This window comes from Chiloscyllium plagiosum, chromosome 27, assembly GCF_004010195.1.
Source record: "Chiloscyllium plagiosum isolate BGI_BamShark_2017 chromosome 27, ASM401019v2, whole genome shotgun sequence".
Taxonomy (NCBI): Eukaryota; Metazoa; Chordata; class Chondrichthyes; order Orectolobiformes; family Hemiscylliidae; genus Chiloscyllium; species Chiloscyllium plagiosum.
The window spans coordinates 30,578,960-30,604,617 of NC_057736.1; the positions used below are offsets into that span (position 1 = coordinate 30,578,960).

At 39.6% G+C, this 25,658-nt stretch overlaps 1 protein-coding gene across 6 annotated transcripts in view; it reads right to left on the bottom strand.

The window, feature by feature from the left end:
* The window catches only part of dlgap3 (discs, large (Drosophila) homolog-associated protein 3), a 694,237-nt gene that overhangs the window by 129,367 nt on the left and 539,212 nt on the right, over nt 1-25,658 (bottom strand). For all 6 annotated transcript variants that reach the window (XM_043717842.1, XM_043717841.1, XM_043717840.1 and 3 more), the window contains one exon: nt 5,312-6,400. In XM_043717842.1, coding sequence (XP_043573777.1) covers nt 5,312-6,334 — 1,023 coding nt within the window. In that variant the 5' untranslated portion in view covers nt 6,335-6,400. The remainder of the gene's footprint in view (nt 1-5,311; nt 6,401-25,658) is intronic.

Below are 25,658 nucleotides of genomic sequence, written 5' to 3' on the forward strand. Positions count from 1 at the left end.
TGATTGATTGCAATATTCTTTGTCATCCTTCTCCAGTGTGTCTATTTCTGGTATGAACAAATTAAGATCAGACTATAAATTTTAGAACTACACTAGAGGGTTTTTAACTGTAAATGAAGTACTTTGTTCCTTATTAAAGTAATGATCTTTGCTAACGATTTTGGTTCTCAGTGCAGTGATCTGTTTTGGGATGATCTGTATCAGGTTATTGCTTAGTTCCAAAGTGTGCACTTAGACTGTAGCACTGCAGCTTAATGTCTCTCTCAGAGCCTAAGGATCATCAATCAATTTGATATGGGAAGGCCACACTAACCATTTCTTTAGATCATTTGAGAATTGGACTTGAGGTGATTCAGTGTTAAGGAAATGATTAGGGGAAATAGAAACAAATATATATTTTTAAGGGGTAAAAATGGGATGATTTCTGCTAAGATTGATGTCAATGCTACAATTCTCAGTGGTTAATGCACGGAAAGTTAAATGATACTTCTAATGTGAGCATCCTTTGAGAGCTGGACCACATTCAGATCTTCAAGTCCCTCCTGTGACTTTTCCATAATCTCACTGCTAACAATGTTTACTGAAACTGGATTGCTTCTTTGCCATAAATGCAGACAGTAAATTCACATTAAAGGTATCTATCCACATTTCATTAATCATAAAATGTAACGGGAGTTTGGGTTAAGCACCGGAAATCAACACCCCTCTTCTGAAAACCAACATTTCTGGTCTTTCACTTTATTCCTTTAATCAAGCTGGGAATAGAATTCCACTGATCACAACAGACGGCTGAATGTTTTGGCTGTGGTCCCTTCATTTTGAGGATACTTGTAGATGCCTAGAAAGGGAAATGTTTCTAAAAATCATTTTTCCATCTTTTGCCTAGCATAGATGTCAATGAATCCCATCCCACACCAAGTTCAGTTACCTTTTCCCCTGAATTTTCTGATTGTCCTGGCCACTGCCAGCCCTAATCCCAATGCATCCTTGCATTGGCATCCTTCCTTGGTCTTGATGTTGCCAAGATTTGTAAAATCTTCCAGTCTCCAAACATGCAGTGTTCTCTGATCTGGCCTCTTGTCTATCTCCCATCATTTACCCAACCATTCTCTCTGTCCTTCCTTCCTGTTATAAGATCCTCCTTAATAAGCACTTCTTGATGAAGGGTTTTTGCCCGAAATGTCGATTCTCCTGCTCCTCGGATGCTGCCTGACCTGCCGTGCTTTTCCAGCACCACTCTAATCTAGACTTCCTTACCAACCTTGAGTTACCCTGAACATCCTTTTCTTGGTTGGGCACTTGCCTTTGGACTTCTTTCTACATTGAAGAACGTTATAAATACAAGTAAAATATATACATGCATCTACTGCATGTCTTGCATGATATCTACGCAGGAAAAGATCTTTTGCAATGGGTGTAACTTCTCTTAGTTGATTCAGTCAGGTATGTTTTCGAGAGAAAGCTTGGTCTGTATGTGAATATGGTTACACTTGAGGTAAGTAACAATTTCCTTACCTTCTCAAGTGTGTCATTGAGAAGATAAAAAATAAATTTACTGCACACAGTAGCATGTGTGCAATATTTAAACAAATATAGGCAATATTTAAGCTGTCAATGCAATGCAATTTAACTGCACAAACCACCATGCATGTAATGTTTAAATTGTAAATCAAACATAATGTCACTCATACAGCAGCATATATGCAGCAATTGTTTAGCATTAAATGAAGTAATTTAGATCCAGTGTATTTTAAATCAATACAGTTTTCTTTATCAAGTTGTAGGGGTCAATGGGTCATTTTTAAATTACACATTTAAGTGTTGTGTTATGCCTGCTATCTATCTAATTCCACAGTGCAAAGGATCATTTGCAGAGGCAAGTAAATATTGATTAGTCAATTTAAATATATTGATTGTTGGTGCGTAAGAACTTTGCCAGCCAAGTTTGTGGGTTGGTATTAAATATTTCAATTTCCTACAGATATTATCCGATTATGACAGGTCAGTTAGTAATAAACATCATTGTTGCACAGACTTAAATACTGTTAAAAGCAGACCAGAAAGCAAAAGTTTTGGCATGCACTTCACAGGAGTATGATGCAAGAAACAGATTTGAAAATGGTGCCACCAATTTATACAGTATGACAAAAAGATGTTTACTGGTTAGGTTACTGTTGTACCAGGAATAATTACCTGTCAATCTTGAATCTCAGACCAGGCAGGTAGACTCTGATTGGTCAGGATTATACCAAAGGAATGTAGCCAAGACTGGCTATCTCCATGACCTTTTCTCCACAGTGTCAAAGGGGCAATGTATGTACAAATTAATTTTTCCTGTATTAAACAGGGCCTGTGTGTGAGTATATGAAGCTTCTCTTTGTGCAAATGCATCGCATTTGCATATTTGACGCACATTCTTAAATTGGTTTCTGGTGCAATTCTGAGCATAATCTGGAGTATTTAATTAATGTTCAATAGCACAATCATACCTAATGTTGGACATACAATACTGAGGTTAAAGCACAGCCAGTATGCTATCTGCTGCAAATGGTCAACAGATCATGTTGTTTGATACAGTTCACAGTCCTTGCTCATTTCGTATCTGGCATCACACTCACACTGAGGTTTGTAACCACATTACCCATTTGTGTGGTAGACAAAATAACTTTTTAGGTTGATGGTGGTGGAGAAAATTGTCGTGGGTTTACTGCAAAGCAACAGCTAGAGACATCTAGCTTCACATGTTGCTCAAGGTTTTGAGATAGTTTGCCCTGGAAGGGCAAACTGAGGTAGACTGGGCACCTTTAGTGCCAAAAAAGGCCCTTTTGTGAGTTTATACTATGTAGAGTGAGCAATGATTTGACCAGGATATCGTTATCACAGGATAAATTTGATATTGCCCATCACATCATCAAGCTTACATAGTAAGCAGATGACCAGGACTCTATTCACTACATCGCCCAGAAAGTCGTTAAGATAAAAAGACTTTTTGTCTACTCTACAAATGAGTTTCATTGATGGTGTGATGCCAGCAATGTTAGACGAGTGCACTTGTCTAATGACATGTCATTAACTATTCTCAATGGGTGGCATGTTAATCACGCTCAAACATCCAATGTTTGCAAGCCTCAGCACACGAGATCAATATTAGTTATAATTATACTATTGTCAATATTAATTCAATAATCCAGATTGTGCTAAAAATTACGCTGAAAACCAATGTAAGAATTTCAGCCGTATGATGCATTTGCACATGCAAGAAGTTGTGTTTATTAACACATTGGACCTTATTTTATGTAGAAAAAAGGAATTTGCGCATATGTTGCACTTTTCTCACTGTGGAGAAAAAGGGGGTTAGAGAGATTGCTAATCTCTGTTACATGCCAATGGTATCACCCTGAGCAGTTAGGATTACCTGCCTGGTCGGAGGTGTGTTGCTGGAAAAGCGCAGCAGGTCAGGCAGCATCCAAGGAGCAGGAGAATCGACGTTTTGGGCATTAGCCCTTCTTCAGGAATGAGGAAAGTGTGTCCAGCAGGCTAAGATAAAAGGTAGGGAGGAGGGACTTGGGGGAGGGGCGTTGGAAATGCGATAGGTGGAAAGAGGTTAAGGTGAAGGTGATAGGCTGGAGTGGGGGTGGGGGCAGAGAGATCAGGAAGAAGATTGCAGGTTTGGAAGGTGGTGCTGAGTTCGAGGGTTGGGACTGAGACAAGGTAGGGGGAGAGGAAATGAAGAAATTGGAGAAATCTGAGTTCATCCCTTGTGGTTGGAGGGTCCCTAGGCGGAAGATGAGGCGCTCTTCCTCCAGCCGTCGTGTTGCTATGGTCTGGCGATGGAGGAGTCCAAGGACCTGCTTGTCCTTGGTGGAGTGGGAGGGGGAGTTGAAGTGTTGAGTGGGTTGGGTTGGTTGGTCTGGGCACGGGGTTGTTTGAGTTGGTTGGTCCGGGGCCCCTCCCCCAAGTCCCTCCTTTTATCTTAGCTTGCTGGGCACACTTTCCTCATTCCTGAAGAAGGGCTCATGCCAGAAACGTCGATTCTCCTGCTCCTTGGATGCTGCCTGACCTGCTGCGCTTTTCCAGCAACACATTTTCAGCTTTGATCTCCAGCATCTGCAGTCCTCACTTTCTCCTAGAAGATTTCTGCCTGGTCGGAGAACCAAGATTGACAGTTAACAATCCCTGCTGCATCCAAGCATATCATTGGATATTCAATTGTATCTCCATCCAACAATGGCCTTTCTAACCAGCTTCCTTTTCTCATGCTGTATAAATTTGTGTTTCTTTTCTCAAGGCTGCTCATTGCATCCTAGTCTGGAATGAGTGTAAGATGAAAACCTTCAGACTTCTTGTCTCCTTTCAATAATGCTTAAACACGATGGTCTCAGAATAATTTATTCCTTTATGGGACATGGAGATTGCCGGCAAGCCCAGAATTTGTGACTCTTTCCTACTTATCCTTGAACTGAATGGTTTGGTAGGCTGTTTCAGAGAGCAGTTAAGAGTCAACTACATTGCTGTGGGTCTGGAATCACACAGAGACCAGGTAAGAATACCAGATTTTCTTCCTTGTGGACATTAGCAAGCCAGATGGGTTTTCACAGAAACTCAATAACATGTTGTCATTCCAGGATTTATTAACTTAATTTAAATTCCACCAGCTGTTGTGGTATTTGAGCTTGTATCTGCAGGATATTAACCTGAGCCTATAGCTTACTAGACCAGTGACATCACCATCACTCCACCATGTACTCCTTCACAGTGTATTCTCTTTTGGAGCCAGTAGAAAATAAGGTGCATTGTAGAGAATGGTGAAGAATGTTCATAACTGAATGGATCCATAAATTTACAACACCGATAATATGGGCATTTCAAATGTACTTTTAAAACTCAATTCATGAACAGTCAAATCATGGCAATTAACTAGGAACATTCTGCAAGACATTAATTGTAATGAGACCTCCACTTCAAAAGAGTAAATACAACTGTTTAAATAAAAAGAATGCATGTTCACTTTCAAATTGGAATTTTCATCATAATTTGCCATCATCCCACCTCAACTATGGATTATAGCAGAGGGACCTGAGAAGGGAACGATAACTTTCAAAGAGCATAGTAACACAAAAAGTGGAGCAACTGATTTGCAACTCAGATCCTGGCAGTTTCCAAAAGCCATTACAGATTTAGTCTATCTCCCATTTTGTGACAATTAAAGCAAACTTATGAGAAGTCACATGAGAAATGCAAGGCTGGAAAGCAATGACGTGTTGCTCATCTAGCTTACTGCTAGCATTGACAATTACATTGTAACATTTACCTGAAGATAATGGTAAGCCCTCTCCTGTGCCTTGTCCTGCAGCATTAAAGGTTTGTCATGGCCCAGACCCGAGCTAGGATAGGCCTCTCTGGCCTGGTTTACCGTCATGGTGGACCACATACTTCTTTTCATATGTTGTGAATCAGTCAACATTGGCATAGCTGCACAGGCTGAACATTTCCCTTCACTGCTGCTTTTTAAACTCTTCAGGGTCAGATCTCTGCAGGCACTTTCGATGGGTTCTGTACAGTATTGGGAGGCCTGTTCCATAGAGTGCCTACTGGCCCCAGTGGCCATCATGTAACTGCTGTCACTGTCGAGGTTGTCGTCTGAGCTCCACCATCCTGTGATCTTCGCTCTGTGCTTAGATTCAGATTTGCGTTCCTTGCTTTTGCTCCTCTTCGTTGACCTAGATTGGTGGTGGTGCTGGTGGTGATGCTGATGGTGATGATGGCTTTCCCCACCTTTTCCCTCCATCTTTGTACCATTCACATTTCCCTTTGAAGGGGCTTCCAGGGAGTGAGACTTGGCAAAAAGCTTCTGAACAGAGTGCACCAGGTGTCGTATCCTGCTGGGACTCTCACTCCGCTGCTCAGCGGAACTTGCCCGTTGGTACTGAAGTGTGTGGAACCCATCGTGATGGAGAGGCAACTGCTTCTCAAACTGGTCCAGCAGGTTGGCAGGTAGCCGATTGATCTTGCTGGAAGTGTGGGTGGCAGCCATGCAGTCGTCACAAGACTCATACTGTGGGTTATGATGCATCCTGGGGAATGTACTACTGGAGGACATCTGCTCAGTCATGCTCATCGATACCGCAGGATATTCAGAGGGCATAGTACTCCTGGACATGCAGTAGTGATGGTCCATTGAACAGGAATCTGAAGGACTAAGCATGTAAGTTTGCCGAGGGTCTTGACTGTGATGTAAATAATCATGGGAAGAGTCGCAATCCTCAGGCATACAGTGGCAAGTGTGCCCTGACGAGTGCTGTGACTGGCTACGACTTCCATTATATCCCTTCATTGTGTTAAAACAGTCCAGAGTCCATCTTTATTCTTCAGGATAGTGTTGATGAGCTGGCCCTATCATCTGTAAGAGGCAAACCAAAAACAGAATTAAACTTTTTTTCAAAATTAGGAATGTAGGTTTTTGAATCTTCAGGACAAGAGTATCAGTATAAAACTAACAGGAATTTATCAAAATGTTCGACCATGATAATTTTTGAGATTTCACACTAACATCTCGAATTGGGATATGCGAGTCCAAATTTAGTGAGTAATCCCGCTGGGATATCACCATACATCAAGCAGGCAACAAACACAATACCATAGGGAGTCCCAAATATCTTATTTGACATTTCTAATGTCTCACTTCCTGATCAAGGGCTTATGCTCGAAACGTCAATTCTCCTGCTCCTCGGACGCTGCCTGACCTGCTGTGCTTTCCAAGCGATATGTTCTCGATTTCTGATATGGTCCATAATGCACAGACCCTATGGCTGTTGTTATTTGAGCACTGGTGCAGGAGGTGGATGCTGTGGTCAGAATTTTGTCCACTCACTGGGACAAGTGGACAGAACTTTGATTTAATCTCTTCTTAGATGAACATCATCTCTTGCAATGTATCACCCTTTCAGGATGACAATGAATTGTCAGCATAAATTGTATTGGAGCTCAAATCTATAATCTTTCCATCAGGGATATGAGGCAGATCTTTTGAGTCAGGCTGCAATTTGGTAATTTATGTAGTACCATGAAAGATATCTGCTTAGGGACATAGCATTTATCTTTATTGCCTGGATGGTTATCTCCTAGGGTGGAAGTGTATATTTTATATGAACTTCCCTGATATTGATCCTGTTGAAAGCAGTGCCTTGTCAAATATCATCCAGGCAATGAAGATTTTCACCTACAGTATCAACTTTGGAGAAGTATGTATCATTACATTTATTAAAGTTCTCATATTTCAGCATTGCAATGAAAAGGTTTTGTTCCAAATTACAGCTGATAATAGCAAGTATTCCACTGCAGAGAAGCACTCCATTAATACATTAATGATCTGCCTAAGCTTATTTCAATCTGTGAAAGTGAAGAAGGAATTAATAAATTTAATTCCCACAGAATAGCAAATTTAACAGTCTATTACCGGGGCACAATTAATAATAAAGGGGATGTCATTTAGGACTGAGATGAGAAGCATTTCTTTTTTACACAGAGAGTGATGAATCTTTGAAATGCATAACTTAGAGGGTTGTAGAACCTTAGTTTTGTGAATATTTAAAGTAGAGGTTGATAATTTATCCATGACATAAAGGGTTATGGGGATAATGTGGGTAAAAGAACCTAAAGTATTCAATTAGTAATGATTATATTAAATGGCATAGCAGGCTTGATGGGCTGGATGGCTTACTCCTGTTTCCATGTTTGTAAATCTGGCTTGATACTTAATTTAATAAGTGAGTCTTTCACTCAAATCTAAGCATGCAGTGCTGAAGATTTGGTTTTTAACAATAAAACAGAAGTTTATTATACAAAAGAAAGTCAGGTAAAATGATCCATTTACATATAATATCATTTAAAAGATTTTAAAACACACTCTCAAAATACAATCCAATCTACCTTAACACCATCATGTTACTGTACTCAAACTCTAGAGAGAGTTTCTTTCTCTGTCACATCTACAGGTTTAACATCTTTTTTTTTTGCTTTCAATTCCTGGTCTTGTGAGTTCAGTAACCTCTTTCTTGAATAGTCATTATAACTAAGCTTAGACTTTCTCAACATCAAACTAACCCTTCAGGGTTCGAACCAAATACTCCTGATTTGGAACTCTGTAACTAATTTCACATATTTAATACAGACCCAAGACCTCTGCATACTAACAAAAATCCAAACTAGGGGGTTCCACTCCACACACAAAAAGAATCCTGATCCTTTAAATGATAGCAAGCTAATGCTCTTCACTCTCTGTGTGCTTGCAAAACTCTGTATATTTGTAAAAATGCAAACAAATTCTGATTATCACCCCAGTACATGTCTCTCTCTTTCACACTGGATTTTAAAAAAACATGGCTCCTGAAAACTTAAGGAGAAAATTATTAAACCACTTCATACACACAAACCAAAACTCACATGCCACTATCTACAAATACAAATACAAACTAATGAAATTACAATGTATATAAATCACACATATTACATCACACAAGGAACTCAAGTTATGAATAATTATAATATCACTATTAAGAGCTTCAAAAATAAAAAATATTCTGTGAGGATTTCTGGAGTCCTCATGCTATGGGATATAAAAGTAAAAATTGCATGATTCAAGGAGTGTAACACTTCCAAACATCCAGTATAGGTACTGTAACTTGGGTAAGAAGTCAGATTTTCTACTTCTTGCTGACCTTCAAGGAAACTGCACTCGAGATGAGAGGACTTTCCTTATCATGCTCCCATTACACTGTGAAATAAATTGTGAAATACATTTGAGAAGGTAATCTTGAGATAGATTGACAATGCAGCATTATTTCACACTGTGTTACCAAATAATAGAGTACAAGAATGCTGTGATTCCTCATGTTGAATTCACATCCTCCACCCTATTATTGAGGACAGCACCAATTAAAAATTTGTTACTTCCTCCAATACAGACAAAAATGTCAGATCATACTATATACTTTCAATTCCAACTTCCACCATCTCCTTTTCCTCTCCCATTTTACTTTGCGTCCTCACAATCCTGGTTGATCACTCTTCTCCACCATATCCAATCCTCAAGAATGGGATGGACAATTGGAGGGAGGTTATCTCATCTTTCCATTCTATCAGTGAGAAGAAAAACGAGCATGCAAACCAAATTATATCATGTGTGTCAATGCCTTTGGTAAAATACTGGTCAGAAGTTACCAAGAGTACAATAATCATTCAAGTTTGATCTAAGGGTTAGTATTTCAATTCTTGCCTTTGACATCCAGTCCTCTTCCAGGGTGCAAATGCAAAATATAAATTGACACATCAATGTCGTACCAACAAAGTGTAGATCTTTTGTAAATGCTGGTTTTTGAATGAGTTGCAAAAATACAATACAGTCTGATTTTCAAGTGAATGTGAATGAATCCATGGTATTATATGAAAGAGCAAGTGCTTCTCCCTTGTGTCGTAGTCAATACTTACACTTCAGTCAACATCACTGAAACAAATCAGCTGGTGTCATTTGTGGAACCTTGCTGTGTAGAAATTGTCTTCTTGCCTTTCCCACATTACAGTTCTGCCTCAACTTCAAAGTTACTTAATTGGCTGTGAAGCACTTAGGGACATCATGAGATTCAAGTCTTTGTTTTAATCTTAATGATATCGTCAAAAGTAACTTCTCCTCTAGGCATTTTATGGATTTGATTTTATTCCAAGCTCAGTTTTACTGCACATTCAGCATTTTATGAAACACAGCGATTACTATTAGTGAACAAGGCACAAAAACTTGACAAGGTGATCTTAGAAGTTACGATTTTTTTTATGTGTCAGAATATGGACGAATACAGCAGAATTTGCAAGATACATAATGAGTTAAACAAGATGGATTGTGCTTGGATCAGGATTTCAAAATACTACGTAATAAGATGACAAGTCTGCTATACGCATTTTTATTCTTCCATGACATAAATTCTAACAAAAATATCTTGCATTAAAACTGCTGTTTATAAGCCCAGAATTCTTGACCCACACTTTTTCAATCTTCTCAATTCGTACTGGCTCCTTCTCTTTTTTTTATAACAGACATGCTCGAGCTGATAAAGATGTTGTCTAAACACACTATGTTGTCCAAACAAAATATATTATTATTATTTTGTAACTAAATTGCTAAAAGAAAACTAAATGGAGATGGGTTAGTGATGTGAAGGATTACTGTTTTAAAAATCAGAAACTAATTCTGGAATAGTGGCATAAATTACCTTATTCTAAGAGGAATTGGGAAAACACTTGGAAAAAATGGAATAAGATATCTTTACAGTTTGGTTTATGACAGGTAGGGTAAAACATTAAGTTTTATTTTCAGTTCAATTAAAAAAAAACACCAAAGGTTTAGTTGAGAAGAATCAAGACTGAAGTTCAGAAGCAAGATTTTATTTTCTCTCTCAGTAAGTTTCAATACAGGGGAAACCAGCACCGCAACAGGCAGTGTTCCTTTCTCCTCATTTGTTAAATTCTTCTGGCTTAGAAGCTTAAGACAATAATTTTCAGCTTGTTCAAACTGAAATAGTTTAGGCCATCAAAAGTGTAAAGGTTAATGCTGTTAGACCTGGAGCAATTGTAAAGTTGTCTCTACTGAGAAAGAGAAACTAATAGGAATCAGTTAAAAGAACAAACTTGGAGATGAGCTAAGAGAATAATTTCAATGGATCTGAGTCTCTGCTACAGATAGTGTTGGGAAATGAGATGAAACAGTGTTTAATGTTTGTGTTAAGATATCGCCAACTGTTTTACATACATGTAGTAATTTCATTCATTTGCTTTCTTTCATTTTTGTAATACACTTATGTTCTGTCATTAAAGAACATCTGCAACCTTGTGAATCTGTTTCAATAACTAAGCATCATGCAAACCAACTGGAGAAAATGTGTGACCTTTCAGGCCAGTGTTCATTCAGAAATCTGACATTTCTTGTAGAACCATCAGTTTGGATCATAACAAGAGTGTGACTGATATTTGAGTTTATTCATTCAAGACAGAAGAGAGACATTTGCAACATATAATAAAAACAACTTTCTTTCAACAGAAGTACGTGCTTTAAAAAAAGAAATGAAGCCTCAATGAGCAAAAGTAGCAACCGCTGCGACACTCAAACATGGGGAGGCAAGGTGGCTCAGTGATTAGCAATGCTGCCTCACAGCTCGAGGGACCTGGGTTTGATTCCACCCTCAGGCGACTGTCTGTGTGGAGTTTGCACACTCTCCCTGTATCTGCGTGGGTTTCATCATGGTTCTCCGGTTTTCTCCCACAGTCCAAAGTTGCGCAAATGAGGGGGATTGGCCATGCTAAATTGCCCAAAGTGTCCAGGGTCATATACGTTAGGTGGATTAGCCATGAGAAATGCATGATTACAGTGGGGGAGTGGGTCTGGGTGGGATGCTCTTCAGAGTGGCAGTGTGGGCTTGATGGACTGAATGGCCTTCTTCCACACTGTCCGAATTTTATGATTCCAATACTGAACCTGAAGGGACCGGTTCAAATGTCAACCCTTGATGTTTGCTGAATTGCATTCTATGTCCAATGATGTTGGTGGGTCACATCAATCAAGGTGCATTTTGCTATATTCTCTTCAATAATGATTCTTGAAGGAAAGTGTATCATGAAGAGAAGGACAGGAATTGGTCCCTGTCACAATGGCCCTGCGGTCAAACAATCTGCCAGTCAGGCCTATGCTTGCATGTGTAGAATGATTATGGCTGGGAATCAAAGTGAGATTAATTAGATAATTCCTACAAGGTACGATACTGTGAATGAGCCTCAAATGTGCTGCATGATTCTATGATTATATTCAAGCAATTTACTATAGGCTTGCTGTCACCAGCAAATGTTAAAGCCTTTGGGAAGATGGGGACAGGCTGGACAAAAGATAACCTTGAAAATTCAAATAATTCAATACATTCTAAGATCTGGATAGTTAGATTGTGAAAGTTTAACCAAAGTCCTCTTGCTTTTTGACAAGGCCTAAAACAGTCTCCACACAAATTGTGCAATCATTTAAGAACCATTTGATATTGGACGAGTAGTAAGTTCCTTCTGGAGAGATTTAAGGGAAGTATGTCTTCTGTACCTACCTGAAGACTATGTGAATGTGCAACAATAGAGGGTTATTACTGCATCAGTGATTCCTGATCTCAACAAAAAATGCTGAAGGACTCCTTTCCAATAAATCCTGAACTCTGAGATCACTAGGAACATCCCCTCAGTTTACAGTTGTGAGGTGTGTCATAATTAATTAATAATAATGGATTGTAACTCAAGACCTATTTAATCATTGTTATTTTTAAAGGTGTTTCAAAGACACGCAAAGTGGTGCAGGGAAACAGCTAAAGAACAAATAATTTAACAGGAGTGAACAGCAAAAACATTAAGATGACTTCCTCATAGCTCAAGAACTGCTCTACCTAAAGGAAATTCAACATGACTTTAAGAAGAATACTTTTAGAGTGTTGCTGGCTAGGCCAGTATTTCTTGTTCATCTCTGACTGCCCAGAGGACAGCTCAGAGTCAACTACATTGCTGTGGGGTGTGGAAACACATGGAGATCACACCAGGTAAAGATGGTAGATTTTGTTCTCTGAAGAACAGTAGTGAATCAGATGGATTTTTATGACAATCAACAATTACATGATCGCCTTTAGGCCAGGTTTTTTTTCAATAATCCAGATTGATTTTGTGAAAGTAAAACATAAGATTCAATTGAGCTTAAACTTTACTATTTGTGATTTGAATAACTGTGAGTTTAATGGTTTTGTCTGAAATTTCCTTTCAATATTTGAGTGAACAGTTTATTTTAAACAAAATACATTTTGCATTATACTGTCCTCACATAAAATATAGTCACTATATATTACACTAACATAAAGTATGTTACACTAACATAAACTAACATGTTTAATGACATTATATTCAAAGAATCTTAGAATCCCTAAAGTTTGGAAACAGGCTATTCACCCATTAAGTCCACACTGACTCTCTAAAGAACATTCCATCCAGACTCAACCCCTCACCCTTCCAATCTCTGTAACCCTGCATTTTCCAAGACTAATGGTTAATCCACCTAACCTGCACATCCCTGGACACTATGGACAATTTAACATGGCCAATCCACCTAACCTGCACATCCTTGGACACTATGGACAATGTAGCATTGCCAAACCACCCTAACCTGCACATCTTTGGTTTGTTGGAGTGTAAACCCCACAGAGACAGTCACCTGAGGCTGGAATCGAACCTGGGATCCTGATGCTGTGAGGCAGCAGTGCTAACCCCAGAGACACCATGCCACCCCATATATTATTATGTTAAATTGTAATATCACCTTTGCAGCCAAACACCTTTTACATACTTGGGCACACTAATCTAGACTGTTACTTCACTATGGTCTAAAGGAGGTGTTGGAAGTGCTGTCTTTCAAATAAGTGATCATACCAAAGCCTATATGTCTTTTCAGATGAATGTAAAAGATCTCATGACAGAGTATTATTATGTTAGTATACTTACATATTTATATTATTTAGTCTTGTTTTTAACTTACTGCAATGTGTTTCTGCTTATTGTAGGGTTTAGAGTATTTCATGGTTATTGTGCATTACATGTTTTTAAACTCAAGGAGAATATAAAGGATTGAAAAGGTCTTGGCACTTCTATGTTTTCTGTGTTATTTTACATTATTTCTGTCATTCAATGTGTATCACAATTACTGTACTCACTTGAAGGTAACTACTGAATTTGTCATTCATAAACCACTCAAGTTTCACAGTTTGTTACATTGACAGAATCCGCTGCCTGAATGATCACTTTGTAAAATCACTGCTAGCTGGTTATTATCCAATAAGCAGGGAGAGGGAAATGAAAAAAGGCCCCAATAGAAGAATTAAATAAACAGAGAAGATCAGCAGCAGGCATTTATTGGATTATCTTTCACCTTGCATGGTTCCTGGCAAATTCACAGTAACAGTCCTGAACTATTACATAGTTCCAGGCACTCATTATTCTTGTTTATAGATGTTTATTCACAGAATGTGCCAAAGGTTGGCCACATCACAATACTTTAACTGATTAGCCTTCTGGACAGCGGCAGAATGAAGGTGAAAGAGATTATACACTTATAACTGGATACCGTATATAAGCAATTCATTGTGAAGAGTGCACAATCAACTGAAGTACCATATAGTGAAAGTTATATGAATGTTGCAACTTAAATGAGGGAGAATTTAATTAACATTTGATAACTAAAGCTTGATAAACTGCGACAGCATTAGGTCATTAACAACATTTGACCTTTGGATCCAAGCTCTCCATTAAAGATCTGGGTACATGATCCAGACTGTCACTTCACTTAGGTGTTGATGGAGTACTGGACTGCTGGAAGTGCTCACTTTCAGATGTAAGTTTACAATAAGGTCCCATGTGCTCTCTCAGCTGAAGGTAAAAAATGACAATATTTGAAAAAGAGCAGGATAGTTCAGCCAGCAACACCACAATAAATTACCATTGCAATCATTTACTATGCCTTTAATTACACAACCTTATGTTAAAAGAATGTTAAAAGCATTGTAGAATGCAAGGTTTTATCTTTAAAAGGATCTTGATGCAAATATTCTGTGAGGTGCAATCTTGACTTCAGAAATGTATAAATAATTACATTTTTAAAAGTGATTAGCTGTTTGGCTACCCTCGGTCTTAACTCTGAATCATTCCCTTCTCCCCCACCTCAAAAATAGATGAGAAAGGTTCATCTGGAGCCTGCTTAGAATTTCTCAACTCCTGGCCAAGCAATGAACTGGAAGGAATCTGCTTGAAAATATTCAATGACTTCTGCCATGTAGATTGGGAAGCCCATAGAGTCTGTCCTTACTATGCTTTCTTCCCTCAATGGGGTTCCTTTGCATCTTCCCCACCTCCCTGTTACAACTGGGACCCTCATTTCACGAAGGTACAAATGCTGATGTTAGATAATATTCAATTCAACATTGTACACTTAATAAGATCCAATAATCCATTCTGGGCTTTGTCAAAAACATCAACTCTGGACATCATAATAGTTTATGCTTTCACCTGTTCAAAAGAATAGCAAGCAACCCATTTTTCTTCAGAACTTATTAATATTACAGGAATTCAAACTTTTAAAGCATGTAGTTCTTGCGAATCACACATCATCAGTGGGAATAAAAAAAAATTGTCACCTAGTCACGATGCACCTGTGATAATGATCCTGTAAGATTTCTCAAGCACCTAATGAGCCACTTAACTAGCATAAATGTCGAAAAGTTCATTTATCAAGATTTGCATTTTAAAAACATTATGTATAATAGCAGAACAAATGTTCTCTTTCATGGGATGCGGGTGTCACTGGCAAGGTCAGTCTGTATTGTCCATGTCTAAATGCCTTGACCTTGAGGGGCTTGTTAGGCAATTTGAGAGGGCAGTTCAGAATCAACTGCATTGCTGTCACATGTAGGCCAAATTCTGTTCCCTGAAGAAGTGGGGGGGTGGATGAAACTGATGTGATTTTATGACAGTTGATAATAGTTTCATGGTCGCCATTACAGAGACAATTGTCACACACTGAACGGGACTGTCCACAGTCTTAGTGTCACATTTCAAGCCTGAGCTTCTGACTGTCCATCCTTCTATTTTCACTGCCCAGTCCCTGCTTTGGCTATCGAAACCATCAACTTGCAAGGGCCAAAATATCTTTTGAGTAGATTTTCACAGGCCATTCAACCTATTCAGTCCACACTGAACCTCCAAAAGGCATCCCAACAGACCCACCCTATATGTGTATTTCCCATGGCTAATCCACCTAGCCTGCACATTCCTGGACACTATGGGTAAATCAGCATGGCCAATCTACCTAACCTACATAGCTTTGGACTGTGGGAGAAACCAGAACACCCAGAGGAAACCTACGCAGAGACAGGGAGTATATGCAAACTCCACACAGACAGTCAGTCATTTACTGGCTGCAGTGATGAACAAATGTTTGCTGAGAGACTATGCATCCCACATGCAGTATTTAATAGAGGTCACAGGGGTCCCACTTGCTAGCTGGAGAGCTGTGAACTGTGGGAGAAATTCAAATGAGCAAGACCATGATTTCTGTTGGTCAGACAGTCTGGGAGTGCAGTGTACTGTCTGGGAGTCAGTTAGTTCAGTTGGCTGGATGGCTGGTTTGCAATACAGAGTAACGCCAACAGCACAAGTTCAAACCCTGCACCAGCTGATGCTACCATGAAGGTACCATCTGCTCAGCTTCTCCCTTCACTTGAGCTATGGTGACCCTCAGGTTAACCTCACCACCAGCTGAGAGAGCCCTCTAGGACTATGGTAATTTCATTTTCACTTACTTGTCATTCCACTGTAGATGGGGTTGTGGATTCCTGTGGAAGCCCCATTGTGGCAGCTTCTAAAGGAACTGACCAGGAAATTGAAACTTCTGCTGGGAGATTCCTGGATGACTAAAACCATTCAAAGGTACCCATTTAAATCGGAACATTGGGAGGGGTCTGGATAAAATTAAGTCAATAGTTACCTAGGAAATGTTAGTCTATTGAATACACATTGTTATTCCTGAGTAATTATTCAACTGACCCTGTACTTACTTGATATATCTTCAATTACAGCTCCCCAGACCACACCCCCTCTGCCCTCTCCAAACCCTGACCTGACAACCCAATCTCTCCCCCCCCACCACAACCCAACATTCCCACCATGCTCCAGCCCCAACACCCTTTCCCCCCCACATTTTGGACCTCCTTTCCACTGCTTTGGACCTGCTGCCCCTGGCTCTGCTTTGGTCCTGATTTGACTCTTCAGCAAACATTTCCCCGTGATGTGAATACACTCCTCACCACCACCTTGCTTCCCCTGGTGACACCCAGATACCCATCCCTCCCCTGCCAGCACTGGATCTTCTATTTCGCAACCACTCTGATCTACCCTTAACACTGCATCATGTCCCTGGCCTCCTCCCCACTTTCCACCCTGGCACCATACTTCCTACCCATCATTCACCCTATCCCCCACACCATGTGGCACCCTAATCCACCTCGGACCCTAATCCTGATCAGAATCCCCTGTCAGAAATGCGGAACTCTCTCAAATGGGACCCATTGTCTTTCAGAGTCAGCAGGTGAGCATTCCATCTCCAATATGTGGAATTACATACATGCATAAATAAAACAGGAGTTGCAAAGTTTTTGATGCTGACTCAGTTGCCTGCTTCTGATGGCTTAAGATAAGAAGAATAATTTCAGTGCTGACAGTTTGTTTATTTCACATAGGTCTAATGAAACTTCCTTCAATGTGGTCAGGTGACCAGTGCAGCTAATTTATGTCCATGTGTCTTCATTGTTGAAAACCATTATAGTCCATGAAATGTTTCACATATAACTATCAGATGACAGAAGTGAAAATTCAATGCTCTATATGTACAACTTTTGTAAAGAAAACCTTAATGGAATTGAGACCTGATTAAAGATCAAACAAGAGAGTTTTGCTTCTCAGATAAACTAATTGGATCCCAAGGCTATCATGAATTACTTGCTTTAGTGGGAGACTAGCACCGAAATTTTTAACAATTGATAAAATTATGAGAATAGGAAATGTATGGGGCAAGGATCATGAGGCTCTGATATGACCTGCATAGGAAAACAAATACATCTCATATTTGGCAATCGGATAACTCAGATCATGGCCAATATGTCTAAGAACATTGTTCAGAGAGATAGGCCTGAAAGCTTTCACAAAGCGTTTACGTTAGAGAATGGTTGGTCTCAATGAGAGTGCACCAGGCATTCTGGATAATTTGAGGTTGTCCATATATTGAAACAAATATCCTTTAATTTGTCCTTTCTGAGGAAGACAATGCACAACAGAAGGGTGGAGAAAAGTCAAGTCACGAGATGCTGGAGGTGTGCACATCCTCTGCCAACTTCCAACCAACTCTAATGTGGCATGACAGTGTGGAAGGTTAGATTCTGCAAGAGAGGAGGACTGCAGCAGTTCATGAAGGCAGATTCACCACCACATCCAAGGACAGTTAAGGATACACAATACCCATACCCCATGAATGAATGAAGAGAAAGCAGGGTCAGATGTAAAACCTTCTATTTGCCAATGCCAATAGCACTCAGCTACTTTGTCAAATTCTCCTCTTCTCCCTCCTTCCAGTCATGTTACAATATTATGGACATGGTAGATTAGTGACCAACAGTACCATCTTCTTCACTAAGCAGCTCCACTGCTCTGTCTCCGGTCATCCAATAGGAAGTCTGAAAGCTCTGTTCCATCACTAGGGCAAGTTTTTCAGCTACCACATTTATCGTGCTAGTCTCAGGGTTTTGCCAGACACCTGAGCAACCGTGACAAAATCCGAAAGATTCCACATCCAAAATGAGCAATTCTTGCTCAAGTGACTGTATCCTTTTGGTGCTCCTGCAAAGGCAACAAATATCTGCCTGATTCCTCATAACAAACTTCTGAATCCAGGCACAGCAAGGGGAGTGAGCTCATGCACACTAGACACAGCAGCAAATTCAGTAAGGGTTCAAAGAAAGATCTGCTGTTAGATAGTGCTTTTCACGACCCCAGGACACACTCAACAGCCAATGAAGTACATTTGAAATGCATGCATCAATTAGTCAGATGGGCAAACCAACTCATCCCAACTGGAAAATCTCCCATTTCTTGTCTGAATGTTAGGTCCCATACACATATCCTCTGAAGGGCACATGAGACATGTGCAATTATTCTCTCCATTATAGCATACTCGTGTTTAGGGCAAGCAGTAGACTGAAGGGCCTCAGGCAGCACAATCCCCCAACAGGTTTTTAGATGCTAAGTACAGCAATGCTAATCTCAGCTTCCAAAGCTATCTAGGAATTGACTGTTTTGTATCTTCTGCCTGACAGAAGAGCTTGGAAGAGATTATAACCAGGGTGGGAGGGACCTTTGATGATGTTGGCTGCTTTTCCAAGGAGTCAATGGATGGTAGATTGGCTTGCATGATGTACTGGGCTGTGTTCACAACTCTCTGTAGTTTCTTACAGTCTGGGCAGAGCAGTCGCTGTATCAAGCCGGGATGCATCCAGATAGAATGATTTCTATAGTGCATCAACAAAAGTTGGTGAGAGTCCTTATGGACATGCCGGATTTCCATGGCCTCCTGAGGAAGTAAAAGCGCTATTGTGCCTTCTTGACCATACCATCAATGTGGGTGATCAAGGACAGATTGTTGGTGATGTACACTCCTAGGAACTTGATGCTTTGGACCATCTTCATCTCAGCTCCATTGATGTAGATAGGACTGTGCCTTCCTCCTTGCTTCCTGAAGTCAATGATCAGCTCTTTAGTTTTGCTTACTGGACCAGCACCAAATATTTCACAATTTATCTTGAGTGAGATTGACAATATGCACAGTAAGTGGGGCAGGTTTCTTCTGGCCAGCAGAAATTCAGTTCATACCACTGAATTTAGTTAACTCTGAGTTCTGTTAAAAGAAATGCAGATGACAAACACTTTCTCAAAAAAACTTGAAAATAAGGATACAGCTGGCATTTAAAGGTTTTCTTCTACTGTTTTGGCTTCACTGTCAATGAAATTTTCACCATCTTGGATAATAAATTCTGGAAAATTTTACCAAAATGGTGTTTCATGCAAATATCACGAGAAACCCACTAAGTTCAGGTAAGATGGAGGGGGCTATAACACACCAAAATTGATCCTGGTAGTTGTCCAGGCTATGACTGGCAAATCATTGACTGTGTATGACAAAGGCTACCTTGAATGCTCAGTGTTGGCCTGACAATTTTGTGACCCGCATTATTTAGTTTCGAAGAGAATGTGAATCTGACCATTGCCTAATTATTTTCATCTGCAGCCCAGAAGAAAAAAAAACAAAAGAATTTGGCATCCAGGGCTGTTGGTAACAGTAATTTGTGAAGATGAAGATGATGAGTGATTTATCATCATATATATCGAGGAAGATAGAGCAAAAACTGTTTTGTTGCCACAATCCATGGCCATTTAATTCTGCTTCTCGTGAAAATCTGGTACCTTCAGCGCTGAGGTGACAAGCATGCTGCCAGAAATATGAGTGCCAGCTAATTTATTTTATAAAAACATTTCTAAAGTTGAAACGGTTGCTGGTGACAGTCCAGGAACCTAGATGCAATATTTTATTTATATTAAACAAGTAGTTAAAAAAAGTTCACTTTTTGTTCATGTTTAATAATCTGCCCATGCATCATTCATTATTCATACCAGTTGGGATAGCTACTAAGTATTCCCAGCTGGCTTTACATCATTTATTCAAAAAGAAAGTTCACTCCATGTTCAAGTTTTATAGTCTGACCTTGTATCAATCATTACTGCTACTGGGGTAGGCTTTTCATCTAACTATTCTCATCTGGCTTTACATCAGAGACAAGAGTGATGATGTATCCGATATCATATCACAGTGCACTGGAGAGTACTGTGATCTTGAGTTCAGTGGATATAAAAATCATGAGAGGTGTAAATTAGGCTGCTGACTCAGAATAGGGCGAAAGTGAGGACTGCAGATGCTGGAGATTAGAGTCAAGATTAGAGTGGTGCTGGAAATGCACAGCAGGTCAGGCAGCATCCAAGGAGCAGGAAAATTGACGTTTTGGGCAGGAGCCCTTGAGGGCCTCCTGCCCGAACATCGATTTTCCTGCTCCTCGGATGCTGCCTGACCTGCTGTGTATTTCCAACACCATTCTAATATTGACTCAGAATCACCAATTTTCCATGATTACACAGAGCCTGATCTACCCCACTGCCTGCAGGTGACAGAAGTGCAATGCTTTAGTACAGCCAACATTGTCTTCACATTTCCCAGTTGTCAAGTGACACCTGAATGCAGGCTTTCACAATTATTATTTTCTCTTTCAATGCACTCACTAGCTCAGCCAGTGTTTATTGCCCATTCCTAATTGCTCAGAGAGCAGTTAAGAGTTAACCACTTTGATATGGGTCTGGAGTTATATGTAGGCCAGACCAGATAACGATGACAGATTTCTTTCCCCAAAGGACAACAGTGAACCAGATGGGTTTTCCAACAATCGACATTGGCTTCATGGTCATCATTAGACCCTTAATTCCTTATTCTTTATTGAACTCAAATTCTATTATCTGCTGTGGTGGGATGTGAACCTGGTCCCCAGAATATTAGCTGATTTTTTCGATTAATAGTCTAATGATAATAACACTCGGCCATCTCCTCCCCATAAATTATATATGATCCTGAACTTGCCAGCACAACAGTAGGTCATTCTGTCCAGTTGGTCTGTGCTAGTGGTTGTGCTTCACATGAGCTTAAACAAAATAGAAGTAACAAAACTAATTTTGTCACAATTATATCCCTTATAGGCACTGGGCAACAAATGGTGTAGAGGTCCAGTGATACAAGATGGGATATAAATTCACTTAACTAGATTCATGAAATCACATTCTTTTAGCACTAAGTTAGAAAAGTATAATATTTTAATGATTCTTTTGCTTTTATATGGAATCAACTACCACAGATCTATATTCCCATGACACAAAACACATTCCCATGCCACAAACCTTTGAGAGATGCCATGCAAAAGCTGCTTTTTGTGTGTGTATGTGAAGCTGAGAAATGTCACATTTTCCAGCCTGACAAAACCAATTCTCATGAACAAAATTACAAGTTTGAGATGTACAAAATGGCTGAGCTATTTATCTTGCCCATCACTTTGTTCCTGTACTCACCCTTCCTGTTCAATGCTGTGATAGCATTTCACCATTAACTAGGCAGAGCTCTCAACCTCGCAATGTTGGCAACGTGAATGCAAATCCTTTGCAGTTTGAAAATAAAACACAACTTCACGCAAAAAAAAGGTTGAATAAATTCCCCTCGACTTGAATGAATGAGAAGGCAGGAGCTGCTTACATTTGCAGGAACACAGCTGATGTGTGGATGGAGGTAATGTGAGCAGTTTGCAATCAGCTACAGCAGATTACACTGCTCAGGAGATCCCTGAGAAGGTAATTAATCCCACTACTAGTCTCGAGCTCCTTTCAGCCCACAAGGCCATGCTGTATAAGACTGCTCAGGTTTAAAGAGCGTCATTAAAAAAATGATTATTTAGAAGGGGAAGAAAGCTCTGTGCCACGCTCTCTGTACACTATCTGCAATCAGTATTCATCCTTGACAATTTAATCCAACAGAATGCTGTGAAATTGTGCTTTCCTGAGTACCCAGGCAACACTGCAAATTTGGGTTGATATTAAGACTTAATGAACGAGGTGTGTATTCTCAATGGGTGGTAAATCAGCAGACGCCCGCTGATTAGGAATGTATCTGCACATATAGATGACAATGAGGATGCTTTATGTAATTTGCAGGCAACGTGAGAAATGTTTAACGTCCCACCTATACAATGTCCCCGAGCGATTTCAGCAGCAGGGCAGTTACAGCCGGCTATCTGTGCGTCAGGAATGGATATTTGAAGCATAAATTAGCAATTGTTTTTAGTTCTCCAAATCAGTTCAAAGGGTAAAGTAATGGAGACATCAGCAGCAGCAGCAAGAAAGACCCGTGGTCCATCTCAAGAACATTTTTAACAAGGGCTGTCACTAAACTTGAATTTTCAGATGAGGAAGTTGCAAGGCACCAGGGATTTAGATTCTTGTTTGTTATGAAATGCCACCTCCACAGACACAGTCTGGTTTGGTGCCCTCAATGAGTGATAAACAGCTTCCTGCCACACACTATTCTAGTATATGTAGGGAAACTATATTTCTTTTTTGGAGAATGTTCAAGATATCAGAGGCCCAGGGAACAAAATTCAAGGACAACTTCACTCCTTCAAAAGGGAGTTGTGGAGGAAATGAAGGAAAAAAAGAAACTCAATTTTAAATTTAAAACAAAAGCAGGCATTACATCAGTCTTTTGGGCATGGCTTCCCTTTAAAGTTCTATGATGCTCAAAATTACAATTCTCCCCCTTCCATCAGGTGGCTTTTATCAGAATGCAGAGACCACCATGATAAATAATTGTGATGAACAAAGTCTCCCCCCACCCCTTCTCCTAAGCAGCTATTCTCTCAGGATGAGCTCCAGGTATGTTGCCAAATTAAGACTTTTCTATTAGGACCCATTCACACTTATTTTCATTTCCCCAATGCTGCCTCCTCATGTAAGACTTCCAAGTAAATGCAGAGACAAGGCTTGGGATATGTAACACCAGAATCTGGATGTAAGAATGATAACACCAACAAGAGAAGCAAGGATGAATCCAAAATCAAATCCGGATAAGACACTGAGCCTTTCTTCGCCACGGTATGTAGTTGCCATGGTAGTCAGTTATGTGCACCACATGATTTTTAATGCTTCCACTGTATAATATTCATTACAAAAACAAATTGGCTGGAGAAAGCTCTACTTTTTTTAAAACATACCCATTAATTAATAACGGAAAGCAGTGAAGCAGACAGAACCAGCTCTCATAGGTTTAATCTCGAGTCTTTGTTCTACCGGACAATCTCTAGTAAGGCAGCATTTAAATTGATACAATTGGACTCAGTCTCTGTGGATTAGGAAGGGAAAATAAAAATCTCTCTTGCGCCTAATCATTATTGGAACTGTAGAATACACTAGTGAGACTCCCCGTAAGAAAATGAATGAGCTAAGCTATGATGGTTTACATCCACCTCCGCTGGCTGCAAAAAATGTTTAAATTCTGTTCTAGTGCTGTACCACACTCCAATTAAAATATACTTAACTGTTTCACCAGAAACCTTAATGAGCCAATTGCAACTCATTCTTAAGAGAGAAAAAGAACAATTTTATTGTTTGGGAACCACAAGAAACAATGAAATCACAATGTAAAGCCCACACGTACAGACACATGGTACAAAAGTATAAAGGGGCACATTAACACAAGAAAAATATACAGTTTTATGCCCCAGAGTGTGCTTGAGGTCAAAGGTTTTAACCTAAGACCACGGATGGTTAACAGTGTCTTATAAGAACAGCAGTAGTGAATACCGTAGATCTCTTGTTTTTGGATGTTTCTCTCCAAATTGTGTTATCAATGGATGATTTGCCGCTCCCAAGCAACAGACAGAGAGCTTTTATCAATTCTACAGTCACAAATCCATTTCTTCTGTTCTGCCAAAAGCAGTTACTTGAAATGCAAATTTCATCTCCAATATGTGAAACTCATTACATAGGAATAAATCATAACAGCAGATAAGGGCCTTTCTATATGTGATTGTGTGGTCTAGCTTCAACGTTTTTGATAAAATTCTAATTTCAGTTCAGATCATTTTATTTATTCCACATTGATTTCATGAAGCTCTGCTAACTTGCATGGAGAGCTGATTGTTGTTATAATTAGTGATTTTTGAGAAGATTTGTACCTCAGGTTGATGATAAGTATGTAAGTTAGCTCACTGAGATGGAAGATTTGTTTTCAGACGTTTCATCACCATACTAGGTAACATCATCAGTGAGAGTCTATAGTGGTATGCCCTGCCTCTTTATTTATAGGTCTTAAGATGAGTAATGTCATTTCCGGTTCTTTTTTTCAAGGGAAGGTAGTAGGATCTAAATTGGTGTATTTATTGATGGAGTTCTGGTTAGAATGCTATGCTTCTAAAAATTCTCTTGCATGTCCTTGTTTCCCTTGTCCTAGGATGTGTGTGTTGTCCCAGTCAAAGTGGTGTCCTTATTTGTCTGTATGTGTAGAAACTAGTGATAGTGGGTCATGTCTTTCGGTGGCGAGTTGATGTTCATGTATCCTGGTGGCAAGTTTCCTGCTTGTTTGTCCGATGTAGTGGGTTTTTTTGCATGGTATCTTGTAAATGACGTTAGCTTTGATGGTAGCATCTAATGGATCAGTTAGTTTCATTAGTTGCTGTTTAAGTGTGTTGGTAGGTTTGTGGGTTTTTTTAATTTTAATTTTTTTATTTTTAAAACCATTTCAGTCCACGAAAGTTGGAAATGTTAAAATTAGATGATGCCGTTTGAAATCAATAGTGCTGATTTTGATCATCTATTTGTGATAATGATTATAGAATAAATATTGGTCATATTACCATGATTAACTGTTTTGCTTTATCTTGAAATGGAACAATGGGATGTTTTACATTTGCCCAGGCAGACTGGCATGGTTTTTGCTTAATATCTCAAATGAAACCCACTCTGACAGAGCGCAACATTCCTTTGGTACTGCGACTTGGACTTTGTTTCAAGTCTTGAAGTACATGTGACTTGAATCCAAAACCTTGTAATTCAGAGGTAGGAATGAAAACAACTTAATTCATGGCTGACAATGATAGGTAGGTAAATCAGCTGAGCTGCCCCAGAGTTTTAACATGGCAAACTCTGGCTAGTTTACCTGATTTTACAACAATCTTTAAGGGGAGAATTGGATGCAGTTGCAGAGACTCCGATATTGTTTTAAAAAGATATATTTGCTCCTGTGTGAAGCTAGGAGCAGTTAGGAGTGCTGTTCCTGCCTCCATGTTAATGCTGCTGTGAGAAACAAAGCTCACTCACTTCAATAATTTCAGTCCGAGACAAGATCTGAATCAGTAGTGTAA